The sequence below is a fragment of the Amblyomma maculatum genome, chromosome 2 (assembly GCF_055883805.1).
Source record: "Amblyomma maculatum isolate TAMU_Amacu chromosome 2, ASM5588380v1, whole genome shotgun sequence".
Lineage (NCBI taxonomy): Eukaryota > Metazoa > Arthropoda > Arachnida > Ixodida > Ixodidae > Amblyomma > Amblyomma maculatum.
In genome coordinates this window covers 101,098,789-101,121,925 of record NC_139345.1, presented here as the reverse complement: position 1 = coordinate 101,121,925, position 23,137 = coordinate 101,098,789, and the positions used below count along the sequence as shown (strand labels likewise).

At 42.5% G+C, this 23,137-nt stretch overlaps 1 protein-coding gene across 7 annotated transcripts in view; it reads left to right on the top strand.

Annotated features, from left to right (window-relative positions):
• Positions 1-22,633, top strand: part of LOC146199415 (P2R1A-PPP2R2A-interacting phosphatase regulator 1) — a 35,412-nt gene extending 12,779 nt beyond the window's left edge. For 4 of the 7 annotated variants that reach the window (XM_084594901.1, XM_084594895.1, XM_084594897.1 and 1 more), the window contains exons 8-11: positions 3,017-3,072; positions 8,523-8,628; positions 13,509-14,753; positions 15,361-22,633. In XM_084594901.1, coding sequence (XP_084451027.1) covers positions 3,017-3,072; positions 8,523-8,628; positions 13,509-13,716 — 370 coding nt within the window. In that variant the 3' untranslated portion in view covers positions 13,717-14,753; positions 15,361-22,633. Of the gene's footprint in view, positions 1-3,016; positions 3,073-8,522; positions 8,629-13,508 lie in introns of all 7 variants that reach the window. The other 3 variants (XM_084594902.1, XM_084594899.1, XM_084594896.1) reach the window with 2 other exon arrangements.
• Positions 22,634-23,137: the final 504 nt, after the last annotated feature.

Genomic DNA, 23,137 nt, shown 5'->3' with positions numbered 1-23,137 from the left:
TGGCGGCCTCCGGACAATGCGTTCCGTTTTCCGGTAATTTCATTCTTTGAGGGCGAATTATACCGATGGGAAATGATGCATTGGCATCAGGAGCTAGTCAGAACCAACTTTAATGAGTTACTGTTAGCCTTGGTGCTTCAAAAATTTATCAACACGTTTCTCCTCAATTTCTCAAAATCAAAATATTGAGGACGGTACATGTTTGGAGGTGCGATATCTCTAGTTCTACTTATGATATTGCTATAATTCCTTTTGCACCAGAAAGGTAAACTCATGTACAGTGCAAAAATATAAATGAATTTGTGGTATTTAATGAGGAAAGTTTTTAAAAATTTCATGTTTTCTGGAGTGTCAAGGTGGCTTTTTGGTCTCTGAACTTTGACAAGCTGTAACCTTGGTTAAAATTGAACCAGGACATTCAATCTTGATTTTTGCATTCTCTGTGTGTTCTAAATTGATTTGATATGTCAGTTTTTTATTATAATTCCTGTAGTTTTACTGACAGCTCACCTCCAAGCAAAGAACAGAAAGTGCTCAATATCTTCAGAACTAAATGGCTTACATAAAATTAATGTGCATATTTGAAATCAGCACAAAAAGCTGCATAAATGGTGCAAATTTCATCAAAATCTACCAGTAAATAAAAAATATTGTCTTAAGACCAGGGTCTCCCCTTAACGGAGGGAGCAAAAGTTCCAGCTTTATTTGTGTTACGCTTGAATGATAACTATAATTCCGTGTAATGAAACGACTGGCCCTGTTTTGGATTGATTCTATTATATCGACTAAGTATTTTTGATGGGGAGACCAAATGGAAGAGAAGTATTCTAGTTGAGATCTAACAAATGTAAAATAGGCTTGTTTACGCACATTGGAATGAGCGCTATGTAAGTTGCGGTGCAAGAAGCCTAAAGACCGGGAAGCTTTAGCTGAAATGGTAATTATGTGATTCGCCCACGAGAGATTCGGTGTTAGGTGAACACCTAAGTATTTATATTCATTTTTCCGCGCCAATATGTTGTTACTAATGGTGTAAGGAAAGTGAGAAGTAGCTGGCTTACGAGTAAAAGAGATTATGTTACACTTGGAGACATTCAAGGTCATTAGCCATGTGTTACACCAATTGTTAATGATATCCAAGTCGGATTAAAGTGCGCTATGGTCACCAGTACTTTCTATTACTCTATATATAATGCAGTCATCAGCAAATATTCGCATTTTGGATGAAATGTTGTTCGGTAAGTCGTTGATATAAATTAAAAAGAGTAACGGACCAAGGACACTTCCTTGCGGTACACCCGACGTAACATCTGAGAGAGGAGAGGAATAATGATTAACAACTGTGAATTGCTGGCGATTAGAAAGGAAGTTGCGAATCAATGACAAAGTTAGAGAATCTAAGCTAAGAGCAGAAATCTTCGATATTAGACGACAGTGTGCTATGCGATCCAACCCTTTTTGAGAAGTCAAGAAAGGCGCAGTCAATTTGTAAGTTGTTGTTCATATTGGAATGAAGGTCAGTAGTGAATTCGAAAAGCTGTGACTCGCAAGAAAGGCCTTTTCTAAAGCCATGTTGGTTGGGCAAGAAGACATTATTAGATTTGAGCCTCACTTTAGGAAGGTAAAAATAATGTCTTAGTTCTTACTCAAAGTGAGGGAGCATTTTGGTTTGTTTTATTGAAGCTTAAAACTCGTTCACCCACTGCCTTTATTTTTCAGTCAGGTTAACAGAAAGTGGTTTCATGATACTGCGTCTTCAAAAATCAGGAGTATCACTAGCTATTTAGGTATTCTCTTTGGCAACCTAGCCTAGCAGTCAGAGTGGCAACTGAGGAAGTGAGAATGCAACAACAGCTGACATGTTTGTACTCCCCAGAGTTCAGTGTGGCATCATGGCCTCTCAGATTACACAGGTACAAACAAGGATCAATTGAAATCTTGCCTGCTTTGGTAGGGCTTAACGTCCCAAAGCAGCTCAGGCTATGAGGGACGCCTTAGTGGAGGGCTGTGGAAATTTCGACTACCTGGTGTCCTTTAGCATGCACTGTGCACTCTCAGTGCACATTGAACAACCCCAGGTGGTTGAAGTTTCCGGAGCCCTCCTCTGAGCCGCTTTGATCTTGTCTGGTTTGTGGCATGTTATGTTGCATAGTTCGGTTAAACCTTGTTGTTACGAACTTCCTTGGAATACCATGCATTTTTTACTTCACAGTAGAAAAACAGATTCTATGAAGCATTAGTGTAACGACATTCCAGTGGCAACTGGAAATAATCCCGAGAAAAAAATTGTATCACGGAAGCGTGGTGCACATACTGAATTGCACAATGTAGAGCTTCAATCAAGATGGGTGCCACACAGCTAGAAGACATAGTGGTAATAGGCAGACATGGCAAGCATACTACCTGCTGTGCCACCTGGGCTAGTACAGGTGAGGCTGGAACAAGTATCAGTGCAACCTGCCAGTCTAGCCGTTGCCCTCCTTTTCCGAAATTGGTGCCTCAAGTGTGGCATGCAGCTTGTTCTTGAAGGCAGTTTGGCACTTCTATCTTGTTTATAGACTCCCGAAGCTCATTAAGCGGACTGGGAAGGTTACTAGTCCCTTCAGTGTACCCATCAGCTGTGAAGCTCATCTCGCACTTTACTGCTGACGCTCACAACCCTTTCACACGAGGCACACGTGAGATGGAAAACTAACAAGGTGCAGGCCTGATTTCATTTTATTTGGTATTGACTGGAGGAGAGACGTCTTTACGACGAATTTCCACCGAATTCATTGCTGTAGGTTTCTAACTGCAAAACTTTGTTTCATTGAAATCTGTAGTTTGCGGTGTAGTGATATCCTTATTAAGGCTACTTACTCTCTTAAGCAGTAGTTTTGCTTGGGACATAGGTAGTCTTGTTGGCTGACACTGGTTTTCAATTTTTGCAGTGTTGGTTGATCTTTGTGTTCCATTTTGCAGTTTCGTTTTGTAATGCTCACTCTTTTCCTGCTTTTTCTCTTCCCTCTTGCCCTAGAAGAAGTCAAAGCCCTATCACTCTTAGGCCAAGCCAGTTCCCTGTAAAACGAAAATGTGAGTATTATTGTTTTGCAGTGTAGTGATGTTTGTTTGACAGTAGTTGTCTGATGCCTTTTGTCTGTTTCTGTCTGTGTCATTCGGTTGCATAACTGTCCAGAATGCTTTGCCATTTTATTGACGTATGAAACCTGAGAGGTTTTATATAATGCCTAAGCTGCCTGTATTTATCCACATCATAACCCAGGTTGTCTGCGTTGCTTATTTATTTTTTTGGTGCACAGCAGTCCTTTGCTGACACAAACGGCGTGACATGCTTACGACTATGATTCTACTTGGCTGAAATGGTTTACCTGTCATAGCATTCTGCTGTCTAATGTCAGTTTCTTATATCATTTATTTAATTTTCTGCTAGCACAAGGAAATTTACTTGGAGATCTGGCACCGACATGGCAACTGAATGCTAACATCTCATTCTTTCTGAGGTGCTACATGCGATGGCAGTTTCTGACATTGCCACAATGTTGACATGCACTTGGCTGAATGGTACCATGTCTGCTGAGCAGGCCCCAGCATTTTGGTGTGACACTTTGTGTTAGACCTTGCATCACTACCACTGTTCGACCTCTAAATTTATACTGGCAACCGTAGAGCCCCCAGCTCAAGAATGGTCTTCATAAGCAACTGCTGCGGCTATCTGCAACGGTATCTGGTGGTGACAAAACTGCTGAACACTTGTGTCATATTCTTCCTAAGGTTCTACAGGTGATAGCAATTTTCTACACTGCTGCTTCGTTAGCGTGCCTGCCGCTAAACAAAGTCATCTCTACTAAGCAAGTCTGCTCTGCTGACCTGGCTTTAGCAGCAACGCTTTCTCATTGGGCCTTACAGAACTAGTGGCGCTTGACCGCTTCATTGACTGGCAACCCTGGAGCCCTTGGTGCAAGGGTGGCCTGCTTCTGCAGCTAGCCACACTGATCTGGTGCTGATGTGGCCACTAGATGCTTACGTCTCATTTTTCTTTAGCCACTAGATGCTTATGTCTCATTTTTCCTTAGGTTTGTTATTCTTGCCTGCTTTCTTCCCTTTCTAATGGCAAAATTTAGGAGGTTGATGCCATATTCCAGCTTGATCGTGTGCATATTTATGCCTTTTGTTGATAAAAGCATGGTCCTTCTAGGTTTAAAGTTTTTTTTTTTTTTTTTTTTTTTTTCTATGAATGATTTTGCTCGCAGTCGACATAAAAGAAAACTCGGTGCTTCTGTCTGTTGATTAGAAAATGCTGAGGTGTTCAATAAGTTATGACAGTACATTTGTGCAACAGCACCGGTACAAGGTAGGGGATTAATTTTGTTCCATTTGTCTTGAAAAAGGTACTTGAAGAAAAACTAACAAATGGGCAGACAAAGTCAAGCTTGTTAAAGATAATGGTTCGTCAGTACTCCCATGAGCACTGTTGTGGCGTGACTGCTGCCGAGATTTCAGAAGCCTGCTTCCGCACGTCACACTGCGGGACCTCATTGTAATTTGAAGAGCCGAACTCAAAGAGAAGGGAAAAAAAAATCTTGACAACATCCCAGACGAGAAAAATAAATTGTGGGAACAATTGGGGCTTATGCCACCTCTTTCCGCTCTTAAAAGTTGCATATTTCTTCATTTCTTTTGCCACTGTACCTGTTGAAATAACGCACAGACCCAGTCATTATGCACCAAACAAGACATGACTATTGGTTATGAAAGTTGTGTCTTTTAAAGATGAGCAATGTCCTCTCGATTGCTTCAAAGCTAAACAGACTGAGTTTACAAAAAGCGAGGACTGTCTGACTAAAGTATGGCAATGAAGAAAAAAAAAACTATTCATTTTGCTGACAAATGCAGACGAAACTTCAAACTGCGGTTTAATAAGTTTAAACTGGCTAATCTGACTTGCATGTGTAACAACGATGCAGATGCTGTCAACTGCATAGGTCAATAACCATCACCGGTTCTTTGGCTAAAACGAAAATTTTTATTAAATAGAAACTCGTTTGCATTGCTGTCAACTGTCGCTTTAATAAACAAAGCTGGCAACTGTCTGTCACCTTATGAGTGACAAATGCACATGCTGTTATCGGAACTGTTTGTGACTGGACAGCAGCAGAAGGTGGAGACTACCCCACAGAGTTAGGTTTGAATCACATGCTCAATTCCTTTGAAACTTGCGAGGCTAGTCTGTATCACTTCTAGGAACACCTCTGTCAAATTTCATTGTTTAGAATAAGTAAGAAGAACATTATGCAACCTATTTACCAGGGATGAAGCTATGCTTGTTAAGAAAAATGTAGTCTGGAAACGAAAAACAATAATTTTCCTAATTTTGTCTGTTATGTAGCTTTAGAAATGTCCAGAACACACAGCTAGGAAACTATTTTGCTTATTTCTGCCATCCTTTACAGTAGAATCTCGATGATACATATTCTAAGGGAGCACACAAAATATTCGTATCATCCTGAATTCGTATGATCCAAAACAAGTCAACTTCCACATGGGAATGAATTGAAAATGAGCCAAACTTTATTATGGCGAACTGCTTGCGGCCAAAAAAGTCCGTAATGCTTGTCTGCACTTTTTTGCTGTTAATGTCGCGGACAAGCTCCGCCTGAAAGGCATAAAACTGTGTCGCGGTTTCGCCGCTCATGCTGCCGGCACTTACGGTGCGGCGCAGAACGTCCAAAGCGTGAAGAGTATCTGCCGTCGAGGGAGGCTGATCACACCCGTCGTCAGCGTCACCATCGCTGTCAGGCTCACTTTCGCAATCATTCGCTTCATTGACCAAGTCTTCAATAGACCTCAGCCCACAGGTCGCGATGTTGTCATCCGCGGTAACGAAGTCCCGAGCCGAAGCTTCAGTTTCCAGATTGTCCCAGCCATCAATCATGAGGTCTTCATCAGGCTCTTGACAATCTCCTGCCGAAGCCGCAGCAAGTCCAATGGCAAATCCGCACTTTCTAAAACAGTTCGAGATTGTGTCTGAAGTTACACTATCCCACGACATGGCTAGAAAGTGCAAAGCATCTAAGAGACTGATCCGCAAGTTTGCTTCTTTATGATCAATTTTCGCCAGCAGATGCCTCACTAGAAGTCCTTTGAAATGATGTTTCACATTTCTAATTATCCCAGCGTCCAGTGGCTGAAGATGGCTGGTAGTGTTCGCCAGCAGGAACCTGACTTTCACGTTATTGAATGTCATTTCCTTTGGGTGGGCAGAGCACTGGCCCACGAAAAGCAAAATTTTCCGGTTTCTTGACGCCATTTTCCGATCGCTTGTCAAAAACTCGCGGAAAAAATCTCCAGTCATCCACGCCTTTCGGTTACCTTTGTAAAAGACAGGCAAACGCTCCGCCGATCGGAAACACCTCGGTTTCTTCGACTTACCGATGACGGTAAGCTGGAGTTTCTCGGATCCATCCGAGTTGCATCAAAAGAGTACTGTTACTCTCTCCTTGCTTTTCTGGCCGCCCTGGCATGCCTGGCCTTTTACGCGCAAACTTCTTTCCAGTTGAAGGTTGAAAAAGAGACCCGCCTCATCGGCATTAAATATGTCGCGTGGCGCATACTCCGGAATCAGGGCCGGCAGCGTGTTCTGCCACTCATCTACAGCTGACTGGTCCACTTTCTTGCCTTCACCTGAGACGACCCGGTAGACAAGTCCGTGCCACTTCTTAAACCGTGCAGCCATCCCCTTGGAAATTTTCAATTCCAAGCGAAAGCGCGACGGTGTCGGCTTTTTCACATAGCACCTTGCTGTCCACGTTGACGCCGGCCACTGTCACTTTGCGGAACCAAGTCAGCAGAACCTCTCCCAGCTTGACATGGGTCGCTGTTTTAGCCTGCTTCGCGTTCGCACCGAAGTGCTGCACATTCTTCAAGATGACATCTCGCTTCCCAACAATGGTGCAGAGCGTCGACGGTGCCAACCCTAGCTCTTTTGCTAAGTCGACACACTTCTTCTTAGGGTTGGAGAGGAGAGGCAGCGACCGCGGTGGGTACCCTCTCCCCTGTGAGCTCTTTCGCTGAGCTGCTCGGTGGCTTTGTGCGTTTGTACAACATTCGTTCATATCATTCGCGACGGGGGGGGGGGAGGAGTTAGTGGCGGCCACGTCGGTTATGTTACCCTCTTGAGGCCAGCCGCGCCGGCCCGCTCGCATGCACGACTGGTTTACACGTTTGTATCAACCGCGGCGGGCTCAGAAACTCTTCGTATCACCCCGAATCTTAACGTATTCTATACAATGTAGTCCGTTCAAAGCATTCTTAAAATTCGTATCATCCCGAAATTCGTACCAGCCGTAATCGTATCATTGAGATTCTACTGTACAATAATTCTGTCATATATGTATATATATAGATTGACGGTGGTATCTCATTTCTAATTTATTAGTGGAAAAAGAAAAAAACAAAAAGGGAAAAATAAACAAACTAGTGCAAAGCTGTGTTCCTCTTAAAATGTTACCCCAGAAAGCTCACTAGAATATTTATATCATCCAAGTAATATTGGAACCGTAGTTTTCTAAAGCTGACAATTTATTGAAAGAAACAGGAAATGGGAAAAATGGACTCAAGGACTGAAGTTCACCTACATTATTTTCAGAGCTGCAATGTTCAAAAAAACCCCTCAGTAGAATAACAAAATTTGACAACGCTGGTTGTAGTAGTGATATGAACTAGCTCAGCAAGTTTGACTAAGTTCGAGCAAGAGGTTCGAAAATTCCCCCTTAAGGCGGTGTCGTCCCATAAGTGATTGGAAAAATATTTTCTATATAGACCACGGTATCGAAAAAGTAGCGGATATACCAACTTATTGAGAGGCTTTTAGCACTAGCTGTTGAGTGTGGAGAGAAGCACACCTTCCAGGCTGCTGTGCTACATGACACAACATAGGGTGCCTATAGGAGCAGTTGCCAGTTGGCGCTTTGTAAATGCTGCAGACAGCCAGATGACACAACAGCAGTAATTGGGTCCTATCAGCCATGCGGTAGTGACATGACTGTGAGCCATATGGGGGTGCCATTGTGATGTTGCGTTGAATGCTGTTCATCCAGCTGTGCAAACCGGAATGAATCTCCACAGATTGTTGTGAAATTGATTATTGACATTTTTTAAGTATGCTTATGGCTGCTGCACACGCGCAGGGTTTCAGACAGTTGGCAAAGGCAAAAGGAGGGGTCCCCTTAACATTGCTTTTTATAAACTAGATGACTTAGCAGGTGCAAGTCATCAAGCTTTGTCTGAGAGTTTAGCTTGTGATGCTTATTTGGTAGCACACCAAATGCTGCACACTTAGAGAATGCGCATTGCTCATGGTACATGCTGGGAGCATACGTGTTTATTTAGAATAGATCTGTAGCCATACCCTTATAATTAGGTTAAGTATCTAAATTTTTGGCTCTGCATTGTAATTACATCTAAAATGAAGCATCTTGCTGTGTTCCATTTTGTTCTAATTGCAACCACCAATGTTTGTGCAGTTGACATGGACATGGACCAGGGAGACTCGCTGCCCATGCCTTCCAAGAGGCTCAACCTCTCAGTTGGGCCTCAAGACATGGCTGTGTCACACATGCTGCACCACAGGTGAGGAAGAGTCGTCGTATTCTGGTTGCGCATTGTCGCTTGGACTAGTGTTGAGAGACGCTAAACTGCAGTCATTCGCACGAGGGGCTTACAATAGGCACTCAGGCAAGTGACAAATTCAAGCCGGCCCAGGTGCTGGCCATTGTGCTTGCCACCCTTGTAGGCGGGTTGCAGAAATGTGGAAGTCAGCTACCTTGAAAGGCAAGAAAGTTTTGTGTGCTTAATTACTTTGTTGCAGTACTTGGCAGGTGTATGCGGGGAGTGCGCTTGGCATTTCTTTGACCCCACCAGTCTCTGGCGCAGCACCCAATTTCTGCCTCAAAACAAGCCAGGCTGTCATGGTGAACAAGTTTTTACTGTGAGGGTATCTTGTTTTCACATTTCTGCGGCCCGTCCATTTGTCATTGCGAAGAGCAATCTCGAAAAACAAAATAATGGGGGAAAAAGCACTCATGTAATGCATAAGGTGAAGATTTAAATAAAGATGTGTTAATATAGTGACAGTGAAAGTGAAAATAAGGCTGTGGTCATTGATTGTAATTGTCCTGGCATGCAAGATTAGAATAAATTTTTTAGGCAAGTTGAGTTTTTCTAGTGTTTTATTGGTCTGAACAAGACAAGTATGCATGTAATGTGGAGCACTTGGAGCATGTCGTCTTTTAAATATAGGCTAATCGTGTTGCACCACATTTATCAAGGCCGTTTTGTTGTTTTCATGTGCAGCTAGGCATGGTAGTTTCTATATGTTTCTTACACAAATTTAGATATGATGCTCGTTTCATTTTAACGTATAGGAGCAGGCCAGTTACCGGAATCTCAGGACAATTTACAAACATTTTATTTTGCTTGTGCTTTTGTCAGCATTGAAAATGCCTTGTTTCTGCTTATATTTCCATGAGGAGTCTCCTCTTTTTTCACGTAGTCAGCTCAGTGTAATACCTCCATCACACGAACACTTTTGATCCTCATTGAACTTGATCTGCATTCAACTCCATGTAGATCAAAGTTGTCACATGGCAACTTTCAAGGGCAGTCGAGCCCGAGCCTGCTTGGCTCGAAGCTGCTTCCTCAAGCGCGTTTGACTTGTCAAGCACATTCAAAAGAAGTCATTAACACCGCCTTCGTGGCTGAGCTCTACAAATAAAAGCAAATGAATGCAATAAAACGGCAAATATTAACGCAGAAATGTATTTAAAGGCATTACAGTCGAACCCAGATATATCGAATTTTGGTTATATCAAACTCGCGGAATATCCCCTTGAAAATCCCATTAAAAGTATAGGAAAACCGCGTCATATATCGAACTCATTTTCACCGGTCGTTCAATATATCGAACTCTGCACCATGCACTGAAAAGTGTGCCTTCCCCAAAGACGATCGCATCACCCTCGGCCATTTGCCGCTTGACGTTTTCAAGCCACGCGCGGAAGGAATGAGAGGGGACAGTTCGACGACAGCTGGTCTAGGGCAGCGCCATGCCCATTCCCCAAAGGGGCGCGCATCTGCGGTTATCGTTTTCCGCGCGCCAGCACGTGACATATGCAAGCCATGTGCGTAAATGAATTAGAGAGAACCGGTGAGAACGAGAGAGGAAAAACCTGACAGAGCGAAGCGCAAGCTTGATGTGCCCATTCATTTGCGGCGCTATCTCTCTCCTTCCTCTCTCCTAGGCTTAGCTCGCAGTATCACGCGCTACGCATGCGCCAAGCAGCTCAGCCCGTTTTCAGACAGAATGTTTCTCCAGCTTGTGTTGCGAACCCTCTGCGTGCGGCGGCTGACGTGGCTATAGGCTTCCAAAGCACCGTTGAGCGGCACTGCTGATCCTGACAGGGAGCGCCATCTCTGACAGAAAAATAGAAACTGGGGATACACGCGGCGGCACCATCTAGGCATCCCGTGCAAGTTTTCTCCTTTCGCTCTCTTGCTTCCACGCACGTGCAGACGTCTCACGTTGCTTTGTCGCACGGACAGAAAAGCACACACTGGACGCCGCCGGCTCAGCTCGCTGCCTTCACGGCGTGCCTCGTGCGCTTTCTCTCACACGAGCACGCACCTTGCGCAAGCGCACCGCGACATGCCACCTGCATTCCGTCTTGGTTGGGCAACCTGACTCCTATTTCCATGAAGGATACTTAATAATCGGCGGGAAACTTTTTATTCACGTCTGGACTGTAGAGCAGACGACAGACAGGGATGAGTAAATATTGATCGTGAATGCGTCCCATGTTAGCAAAAACGTAGGAAGTGCATCTCGAGGTAAGTCCGCTATGTAAATTGTCATATATAATACGTTTAAAAACTGCTAAAGTATCATCAGTACTGTGAAATAAAGTGGCCCGCTCGTTGACCATCGTTTTGGCCTGTAGCATGCGATCTGTATACAGATTTGTTTTTTATTATTACGACGTTGTTAAAGCAAATCTTGCAGTAGAGGAATAAGTATATAGTCTAAAGGAGGTGTTTCTTCAAAGACAAGAACGCTAGCAATCGCATAAGCACATGCGTGCTCCGTACGCTGCATGCGACATAACCGGCTCGCTGGCTCGGAAGACAGGTGAAATCCAAGCTTGTACTACATTGTGTTTTATTTAGGTTCTTATTAAACGGTTGTGCTTCATTTATGATAATATTTGGTTTGCACTCAAGAACCTTGTGACGCGAATGGGGTGTTCCGTGCGAGTAGTGTCAGTCGAGCCATAGCTAGGATCACTTTTGTACTGCACTTCCGACATATCTTCGTTAATAATAATAATAATAATACTAATTGGTTCACTTATTGGCCAATTTGTGAAAAATTTGTATAAGCGTCTCAGCAAGGCATGTTTTCCAACACCGCCTCCATCCCCGAAAAAAAAAAAAGGCCTCGTTCCTAGATATTTTCTTGGTCAATCTAAAAATGAAAAGGCAGCTGTGGACACTTAGGGCATATTCACACATTAGTGTCGATCGCGGACGCCGTATCTGTTGATTTAGATTGAGATTGATTTATAGGAAGGGAAAGGCACGGCAACTGTCTCGCTTGTTTTCTGTGGACACCTCAATCATGCCGTAAGGGAAGGGAGGAAGGTGGGAGTGAAAGGGGAAAGAGAGAAAGAGGAGCCATAATAGAGGGCTACGGAGTAATTTCGACCACCTGGGGATCTTTAACGTGCGTTGACATCGCACAGCACACGGACGCCTCTTCGTTTCGCCTCCACCGAAACGCAGCCGCCGTATCTGTTGATTTGGTTGCTTTCAGAGCACTAACAAAGCAGGGAAAGGGCACAGAAAATCGGCAAAACTAGACACGCAGGGAACGAAGAGCAGGATAATCTTCCATCCTCTTCACTTTTTATGCATAGTGTTAAACAACTGTACTTTTTTGATGCCTCTCCAAGCCGTCTTTGTCAACTGTCAACATTTCTGAGTTTACGAAGAAAAGGGAAATTGGCTCTTTTCGTTTCCACAAAGAATGCGAGACTTCTCAGAACGCTGTCATGTGGTTGGAAAACAGATCTTGCGGACACACTTTGAAAGGGATCTGTAAAGTTTCACACGTGAGCCTCGTCTTTTAGCGCTTCGCCTACTATTGTGGCTTCCCATGACACAATGCTACTTAGTACATTCGTTTCGCATCAGCGGAAGCGTCTTTGTATCGCCAAATAACCGACAGGCTCAACGTGATCGCCGCGCGTGCACAGGAAGCTACCAGAGTGTGTGCTGCGGCGACGCCCCATCGTTTCACATTTTGCCACCACGCCAGGAATGCGGCGCTGCCGTCGCGTGGCGAAACTTGAGCTTGGGTTCCCTATGGCGCCTGCGGACGTTAAGGAGTGGCAGATCTCTCTCTCTCTCTCTCTTTTTTTCGAGAATCGTTTATTGTTATTGTTGTGCTGTATGCGCTTTTTGCAGGAGTCGTTTATTCTTGCATATATGAATCAACGAAAGCATGCGGTCAGCAGCGATCATGACACTGGCTTTTATCATTTTTCGCTTCAAACAGCATTTAGCTCTCACGTTTTCCGATGATTTTGTGGCAGTGGACTACGCCCCGCCCCAACGCCCCAAGCGCGACGGGATAAATCGAACCAGGCGTGTGCAATCAAGCCATCAGGGGCACTCTGCCAAGTTTGCTCCCCGGCACTGCAGGAGCTATCAAAAGATAAACACGCCTTGATGTTATCGCTGCACAGCATCTTGGCACGCTGCCAAGAAATGAACTGTGGATGAGACGACCAAACTGGAGTGGTGCATGCCATCGACATGCAAGTGAAAACGCTGGCGATCTCTGTGCGGCAACACAGAAACTTTGTTTTGAGCTGCTGCAGCGGCTCGAGGGGTGAGAGGGACCCAGTTCCAACAAGTTGGAAATTTTTCACTCTGTCGCTGCCGCTGCCGCTCGTCGAGATCGCTCAATCGCTTGCGTGTGAGCGAGCTGGCCTTAAAGCATCTTTTTTTCTTTTTATTTTTTTCAAATTCTCGGGTGCAAAAGTAGAGGATGGGTTCATTATGAGAGTGGGTTGATTATGCGACAAATACGGTATCGTTCTTTCGCATCGTAAATGCCGTCACAAGCCGATTTCTGTATATCGAGTTATTGATATATCAAACTATTTCGCGATCCCCTTCGAGTTCAATATATCCGGGTTTGACTTATAGGATGTTGTTAGAACATTATGATTGCTTATTTTAAGGCATTTTGATGCTTTGGCTGTTAGCAGAACATTTGGTACCAACTAACGAACGTGAAGAAAACTTCCCAATGGTCTTTCAAAATGCTCATGTAATACCGGATGCTTCAGTCCTTCTTGAAAACCTCAATGCAGATCAAGTTTAGTGTGGATCGAAAGTGTTTGTGCGACAAATTTATAATTGTATAATTTTGGGGTTCCCTTTTCCAGCCTCTCGCAGAGCAGCCTAGAGGCAATGAGCAGCCCAGAGCAGACAGTGCCACAAGACATGGGTGATTCCCTGTCGAGCAGCAGCGGCTCTCCTGGATGCCCTTCTGTCTTCCACCACCACCACCACCCGTCGTCTTCCTCTGGTGTGCGCTCGCCCCTTGCACCTGTCGTCTCCATCGACAGCCCTTGCAACATGGAAGACTCCTAACCCCCATCACTACCTCCCGTTATTCTCGTTTTTCTTTCCCACCTTGTTGGTCCTCCTGACTTTTCCCATTTGTTGCGCTCCCTTCTAGATTACCTCCTTCCCACAAGATACCTCATTTATACACTTCTGCCCATACACTCTTTCAGACTATGGCCGTCAACGTGCTCTCCTACATAGAACAGGTTTGTTTTGCTTGTTCTTCACCAAAGCCTTCTGCTTTACATTATGACTTCACACTAGGTACTTACTCTGAAGTTGCATCATGACCAGCATGTTGCCAGCCGAGACTGATTTCGATATATCTATAGCTTGCTTCAAACATTGAGAAACTATATGTTGACCAAGGTCAGGGGCTGGGAGCAGTCAGTAAAAAAAAACTTGCAAGGAATGCTGTCCATTTCCTTTTCGTGATTACTGGACACAGAAAAAGAAAAGAAAAAAAATCAGTAGTAGGCTTGATGCAGTACCCATCATACATGTCACATTGCTTCTTTCTTGCCTCTGAAAAAATGGGCCAAGAGGGAAGCATTTAGCTCAAGAACTATATGATTGCTGGCTAGTTTCTGCTGCATGCGATTTTTTTTTTGTTATTTGCCAAATCTACTGCTCAGCACACAAACCTAATGAAGGAGAGATGACCTAGTGCTTGTGATGTACGCTCTGTCCCAACCATGTTGCACTACAAGGCTGTCTGTGTTGACCCCACATTTATTTAAGAAAAACGGTGAACTCTGTGAATAGTCGAGGATAGCGTGTCATAATTGGGAGGGGAGCTTTTGCTGCATCAAAACCCACGCTCCTAGCTTAAGTTCATCTATGTGTTTGGTTAACTTCTTTAAAGAGCAAAAAGCACACATGAGAATTACTAGTGATAGTCTGGAACAAAGGTTTCCCTAGGTTTGGCTATAGTCTGAAGGAGTGCCAAATAGAGCACGCAAACGCCCTGCTCTCCTCGCCCTCTTTCTCTCTGTGTGTGCTAGTAGCTTGTTGGTGACTCGTGGGCTGCAAGTGCTTCCCAAGCGACCGGGGAATATATGGTGAGTGGCGACTGCAACATTGACAAGCCAGCTTAGCATTGGTATGGAGTTCTTGTGCTTAATGCCTGGGTTATGGCAGGTCTGCCGTTGTCTGGCAGGTCTGCGGGCCAATGAAAGAAGAGAAATTGAGAAATCCATGGCCGACTGCTTTATCAGCAAAAATATGCTGTAAACACTCATTGTTTTGGAGTTTTATTAAATAGAATTTCGAAGGATGTACTAGTGTTTTCAATGCCCATGATGATCGACTTTACCTTATGAGGTCGCCAACCTCTGGTAATTGCGCACTGTGAAAATATAGGCCTTTTCATTCTAGTTGGATCTTTATTTTGCTGGGAAAACTTGAACTCTGTTGTAGCTCGTCTAAAGAAAACAAATCAGCAGCATCTTAGACTGCATCTGTCGTCTGTAGAAAGTAAACAGATAGGCTTCTATGCATTATCCCTCGGTTACTGTGTCAGCAAGGTGCTATGTAGCAAGGCTGCCCCTTTTCTCTGTAATGCTTGGCTGGTCACTTACAATAGTGTTTCGCATGGCTTCTTCAATGGATGCTTTGATATCTGGTCATGTTTCACAAAACTTCTTGTTTTTTGTTTTTTAATTGCAGGTTGCCATCCTTGTGAGTGAAATGGCCACTTGTGATCAAAAAATGGTGCCCCCCTCCCTCCCTCCCCACTTCCCTCCTCTCCATGATGAGCACGAGCCGTGAAACTGCCTCACTCATTGGCCCAGCAGGCATCATCTTGCAATCAGCTGCATCATAGCACCATTTGCGCAAGGGAAGAAGGGTACTACCGTCAGGCAGGCACCTTGGCAAACCTGTACTCCTGTCCTTTTTCTTTTATATATATATATATATATATATATATATATATATATATTTAACTCTTTTTTTTTTTAGGCTATTTATTATCCTAAGGAGCACTCGATAGAGCCTTATCTATGGTCTGCAGCTTCGTTTAGAGCATCTTTTTACTTTGTTATTATTGTTGTTATTTTATTTTTGTCCTTTGGTTTTTTGGAGGGGTGCCTGTCAGAAGGAATGACGAGTGGCGCTTTCTAGGACATTGCATACAACGAAAACTGTTGCCCTTATGCACATTTGTTCCAATAGTTCTGTTCTTCTTTGTCCACTTGCCCGTTATGCACAAAATACTTGTTCTCTAAGTCAGTGAAGTGTGTGTGTGTGTGGTGTGTTTCCTTGCAGACTTTTGGGTCGCAGTCTTGAGCGCATTTCCGCGGTATGAATTTTTGAGTGAGGAGAAATGTGACTTGCCAGCCAGAGTGCACAGTCATCAACCCGACCTTGATTCCTCATCGTCCTTTAACCTGATACTATATGTTACAAGGGCCCTGAACTTTCCGTAGAGCATGTTTATTTAACGAGTTTAAGTGCTACAGTATATAGCCCCAGACATCTCAACCTACTAATAAAGTCCTACGTTCACAGTCCTTCGAAACCGAAATAAAAGATAAGGTCTACTTCTTTATTCTCACGCATGCTGCATTGTCACCGTTAGCCATTGCGGAGCTGTCAGTGTAGGGAATTTACATCCACTTTCAGCCATGTCACAACCAAGCTTCCATTGAAACATGGGAAGGAATTTAACCCTGACGATTCAAATATTTTCAGTGATCCGATAATTTATCCGCCAAATTTTAACAAATTTACCAGTGCAAAGATCTGATTTAACAAGCAGACCCTGTGCTGCTGACTGAACACTTTACTCAAATTGGTAGCGATTTTAAAGAGATGAGGGCTAGCACTGTGTCGCTAGGCTTGTAGTAATATGCAGCCAGCGAGTTGGGAGCTGCAACTGACAATTTGGTTTCTAGCTTCCTGTCTTGCATGCCTCGCTGATTTGTCTTTTCAGGGGCCGTGATCTTTTATGTTTACTAGGCTCCAGCCTTCTGGCTCAAAACTACATTCTTGCGTGTGCACTATTTTTTTTTTTTTTTGTATTAGTTTTTAAGGCTTCTGAAGACCTACAGAAACTGTGGTGGGACAGAACTTTAAACTCCATACCCTTTAGGCCTGCTTTTGGGCTCGATAATACCGCTTGGCATTGCTTGTAAGACATCCTGCAGACACATTGCGTGTGTAACAATATAAGCTTCAGGGCCCCTTTAACACTGCTTCACTTGTCTGGCAGTTCTTATTTAAAGACCTGTGTATGCTGAAGCATCTTTGTTATTTTGAAGTTGCTGCGACTGCAGTGAAAGGTTATGCTCTGGGCTCCTACATGATATTGGATATTGAACCCTACCCATTGTTGGTTACTGGCACCAAAACTACTGCAGACCGGCTCGAGCTTCGTTTTTTTCCTGTTCATCTCTTTTGATGATGACAAGGGGCAAAAAAAAAAAGGAAAAAAATATATGCACTGACTTTATGGTGCTAAATCTGTGGCCTGTCCTTCTCCTCTGATATGGAACTTCACATCACACTCGTCTGTTTTTCCTAGCATGTATAGACAATGGTAGTGTGTTTTCTCATGTACATATAAGTGTGTATATACATTCACATGTAACCAATAGCAGTGTGCCTGTTTCTTTTTTTTTTTTTTTTTTTTGAAGACTGTATGTCGTCCTTCTGCATGTGACATGCTGACATGGTCGAGCAGCACGGTGACATGCTATGGACATTTCATGAAGCTTGTTCACGCTGAGTTGTTTTTTTACTGCACTCCTCCTCTCATAGTGTTCTCCCTTTAAACAAGTTTATTAGTCGTCTGGCACAGCTGTTTTTCTTTTTGAACGGGAGAGGAAGGTAACGTTTGGCTTTTCTTGTATAGCTGTCTGTAAAGAAAAAGATAGTGAAGCTGATACTGGGTTTCTCTTCATTATTGTTATTATTATATCCTTCTTTTTCCTTGATATACTGTTGTGCACATGCTGCCTGCTGGAAAATGAAATGGGCGTTACAAGTGGCTCTGAGGTTTTCTCATAAGACAGCTCGTAACGCTGCTATCGGAAAATACTGAACGCAATAAGCTTGGTCCGTCATGCTCAGCTTCTACCAATGCACTAGGGTTTTTCTTGCCAGATTTCTAGAAGTCCACTTTGACCTGTCTATCTCTCACTGCCGCTGGAACCTTATTATCTTTAGTTAGTGTCACTGGCATGTGGATGAATACCAGTTTCTCAGTTTCACATTCGGTTGTTGTTGCACTTGTTTTCTTTCCTCAAATTTATGACGGCTGGCACAAGACGGTCTATCACCAGCAGACAACAGCGGCTAGAAGGGTTTTTTTGCATGCACGGCAGTAACACGGATTTCCATACACTGCCTTGCCCAACTGTATGTTTGTGCCAAAGGCTGGTGGCCGTAAAGAAAAAAAAAAAAAAAGTAATGCTGAGAATTAATTGCACAGTGAGACTGCTGTTTCAGTTTTGCACATTTTACTTTATTTGCATTGGTAGCAAGGAAGAAAGACTGTTAGGCACTTTGGCTGAATTTTGTTTACTTTAAGGAAACTGAAAAGTTAGCATGCATGGCCTTGCATCTCTTATAACTACCTGGTGAAAGCCTGCCACATTCCTCTGGATCATAGTTCTGCATTCGTAATTGTTAATCGGCACTTGTAAGAAATGGCAGGGTATGAAGTGTGTTGTCTCATTAGCCCTGTGTCATGTTAATGGTGCCTGTTTCATCTGGTGGTTAAGGAATGTATTCTAATGCTTATTACTTTAGAGCTTGGTTTTCGAATGTCTCATAGTGGTCAACAATTTTTGTATTTCCAGTATGACCCTACTGACTATTGCCGCATTGTGTAAGTGATATATTTGACAATTTGGGCATCAGTAATTGCTTGCTGAATGAATTATTATTTTTTTTTTTTTTTTTTTTACTTTTTCATGACTTGTCACAAGCCAGCATTTGTAAGTTTTATCATGAATATCCTATTTTATTAGAACGCTTCTGCTGTATTCAAACAGAGAGTCATTTATTGCCTAGTCTGTAGCCAAACCTTAAAGACCCTCTTTGGTACACTTTCTTGTGTGCAAGCGTCAAGTGGGAGAAACTGAATTCTTCGAGCGTACCTCTTGTGTCATGCGCAAATTACAACTGCTCAGAGCTGGCATGATCTTTGAAAGTATTCGTTTTCCTGTATTGGCTTTTCGTAAACATGCACAATAGAAGTGCAAGATTGTTAGATTAGTTTGATTGCAAAAGGAGTATATGTGAAATGTGTAATGCTATTCCTTTTTTCTCACTCTTCCCACACTATTTTTAAGAGATGACCTTAGTGTGGAATGGGAAGAAAAGCTTAAGCAAAGCCATTTCGGAGAAAATGTGGTTGATATGTTTGTCATGAATTATTTTTGCTTTGTAGAGCGAAAGATCCGTTGAAAACTAAAATTGGTGTTCAGGATATGTGAAAAACTCTCCGCCTTGATGTTTTGCAGCATGGCTTCCAACAGCGCAAGCTGTAACCCAACTCTCCTGCCTTCTTATTTTTCGTATTTCTTCTTTATTTTGCACTATGTGTTTTTGTTTATTTGCTGGCCTGTTTGGTTGCCAAGTGCCAGTGGTGAAGTTTTTTGGGCATTCTTATTTATTGAAACTAGCAATCGAAGTGGCACGTCTAGAGACGGCAGCAAAAGCTTATGCAATGCGTGCGCTCGCCGAAAAATTTTTTGCTGTGCTACTTTGTAACCTAGTTTTGTAGTGTTGATATGCTAACAGATGAGCTACACATGTTCCTTGGTTTGCATAACTGCTTCAAAATACTTTTTCCTTGTTATAAACATTTCCTGGTGACTTTAAACACCTGCGAGTTCTTTTAACATGAATTGATAAGGCAAAGATGCTGAGTTGTGATGTGCAAACTTCTGATTTTACATGTAGTAGCTCTCTCTTTTTTTTTTTTTTTTTTTCTTCTTTACCTTGATCGTTTTTCTGCTTATCAACATTATTTCACAGAGGTGTAATGGATTGCAGTCTAGCTGTAAATTAATTTCTAACAAGCACCAACTCTCGTGCATGGCGAGATTTTGTAAGCATTTTGCGTGTGTTGCTTGTAACCAGAAACTGCCTTCTTTGTTTGCTTTTTTCTTAGCACGTCATTTCAAGCAACGTCCTTCTCGAACCTTTGTATGGGATTGCAATGTTTAACCTATGCTTGTCTGCTGCAGACTTGTACTGCCATTTCACAAGATTTCGACAAGTGTCGGTCGCACTGTAAAATTGTTGCGATTGGGGAGAAGTGCAACAGCCTGTATATGTTTTGTTATTACACATCAAATCATACCGGCGTTGATGTATTTAAGATGTATTTAAGGCATGCAAGAGCTCACTGACGGGAACTGAGCTAAGTTAGTTGCAAACCTACAGTTTCTCTGCTAGTTCACTTGTTGCAGTGCATTAAAAATCCACATGTTCTGAAAAGTTTTCAAAATTGCGAGTCCAGGGAGACGTAACGTTCGCTCTGCTGCCAGCATGGCGATCTGATGGTTAGGGTGGCACTAGGTATTCAGGAATGCACTGAAGTAAGAGGAGCACCATATTTTTGGCTGCATGCTTTTTCTTTGGAACTGTGTATGACACATTAAAGGGTAACGTGAATCATTATACGAAAAGCACCTTGTCCGTTCAGCAATTTATAACTGAATTTCTTCTGTAATTTTGTCTTGACTTCAGTTCCATCCACAGGTCTTTATTCTTTCCACTTGCAAAACTTGCTGCTAGGTTCATATGTAAAAGGACTGGTCTGATTGGGCCAAAATTTGGGTGTTTATGTATTTTGGTGATGCCCATGGTTACTAGTAAACTGCATCCAACTTACCTTGAGATTGTAAATAAACAACTATCAGCCTACAAGATCAGGTAAACATATGCAGTATCAAAAATTTATGGGTGTAACAGTTGAATAGATTAATTAAAAGGCAAAAGCAAAAAGAGCAAAAAAAGAAAGGAAACGCTTCTCATTAAATAATGGCAACGATAGATGATAGCATTTATTGGCGACTTATAGATGGTATAGATGATATCGCTATAAGTTCCTGAAAAGTGGCTTCTAGGACTTTCTACTCCTGCCATTTTAGTAGAGCTTCCCATCTGGTGTGTTCTCAGAGCTCTGATTTCATCAGCCTTGTGGTAGCCATTTCGTCAGAGTTGACAGCACTGAGCTGGCATGAGGCATACAATAATTGCGACTTCTGTGCAAGCCTTTCTCTCGGAGCATCAACTATTTGGGTGTTGAGGCTGAAACCGAAACAACCTCAAAGAAAATTGCAATACATTATTATTGAAGTTTGGCATAATTTCAATTCGAATTTGAGGTCTTGTGCTTCATCGCAAATTAAAAACACACCGCTGATGTTTGATGTTCTTTATTCTGTTGAGAGTATCTTTACGCATGGATCACATCTTTTATAATGAAATGAATCTATGGCAAACATCTATAGGATATGCCTTTATATTTTGTCTGAACACACAAGTGAAAAGCTGCAGAATCCAAGCATACTGTAACCTATGTTCTAACATGCAGAATAATTTTTGTGCCACCCCCATTTTATTCACATTTTCTGCTTCGAAATGTTAATTATTCTGTAGTTTTGTTTACTGACATATGCACTAGAAAACAATACTTACAAGACTTGGAAACCAAGTAATATCATTTTTAAGACATACTCGTGTTGCCTGTAGAGAAGCTCGTGAGGCCGAAGCCATATTTGTCCTCCAAACCCCTCCTCTATGCTTATTGGTGTTACAAGTGCTCCCAAGACTAGGCGAAAAAAAAACAACACACATATATATATATATATATATATATATATATATATGTTTACCTGATATACACACGTGCCCTTAAAGGACTATATACACCTTATTTTTGGATTCGTGTATTATCATTTGTAATAATGCTTAGGACGTTACTGTACACTGATCATAACGTCACATTCGCCTACAGCGGCTGAAAAATTTATAATGAATTTTTTTTCTCACCTCTTTCAGTTTCTGTTTCAACAGCCGAGCGGTGGCTGTGACGTCACAGTCAAGTCTAAGCCACGCAAGGGATGAAAATGCAGCAATAGTACTATAATCATTGCTGTATCATTCGAATTCACTACGATGATAAAGACAGCCTGCCTTAAGAGCAGGAATCATTACAAGTGAAGAATGAGTGATTATATCGCTGTTTTTTCATGCCGCACGTCAAGACATGATTGTGACGTCACAGCCATCTCTCGGATATCGAAACCGAAACTGGTGAGAAAAGAAAATTCAATTATAAATTACTTACTGGTCGTAAGCAAAAACTGTGTGTGGATCGATATACAGGAATGGCATACTCATCATTAACAAGAAGAAAATTGCCACCAAGATTTGGTGTTTATAGTCCTTTATGAGAATTCCAAGATGGTACCCGAGTGTACATGTTGTCCGCAGAAATGATATGTTGTAGTGATAAACATTGCATTGTAAGAAGTCTTCAGTGTTAGCCATAGGAGTTTTCTGAAAGAGCCAAGTGTAATGCTATCATTTATGTCACTGAAGGCTTAGGTAGTAGAATCGAGACGACAAGAGCTCATCGGTAGCCTGCAGCAGAGGACCATAGAAGGAAAGGCGATTGCCTCATGACGTGTGCTACCATGCACCATGTAGAAAATGAGGAAAAGCGTTCGTTTTCATATCACTGTTCAACTGAAAAGTCTTGCTCTCCTGCTTATAACACTTGGCCTTTCTTCCTAATTTCTTTTTATATTTATGGCTACACTGCTTTGTTAAATGCATTTTCAGACAGATTTCATGTTGCCAATGAACACGCTGCTTAATCAGTTGCGTATTAGCACTCCATGGTCACTCGGCTCATGGGGTATGCGCATACCACAAGACATTCTTTTTTTGTGTGTGTGGCTCTAGTTTTTTTTTTCTTTTCATCTTAGAACAAACTATTTATGTTTATGTGCAAAATTTGATTGCTTTAGTAACCTTTTGAATCACATGAGTAAACGCTTGTCACTAAACATGTTCAGTTGTCTAATGATATCTTCAGCACATACTGAAAAGATTCCTGGTCTGTATTGAACTCTCGCAGAATTTATTGGTGTACTGTATCGCCAGGCGAAGCAAGTCTGTCATGCCTGTTGTGCTTTTCATTCTAGAATTGTACGGCGAACGGTTTCATTTTGTGCATTGTCTGAAAGTTCCAGGATCTTAATGTAAATTAAGCTTTTTATAGACACAAGCGAGCTTTCAGTGTTGTTAAATATGCGGAGTTTAACCTATGTATGTGGTGATGTAGGTAGCACTGTTGGTTGCAACTTACTGACATGATCTTGTTTATGTGCATCAATGCCGAGTAAGAACTTCCTGTTTTTGATGAAAGCTTTGTCAAGGCTTGAAAGTCTGGCTGCCAAAGCTGGCGCAATTTATA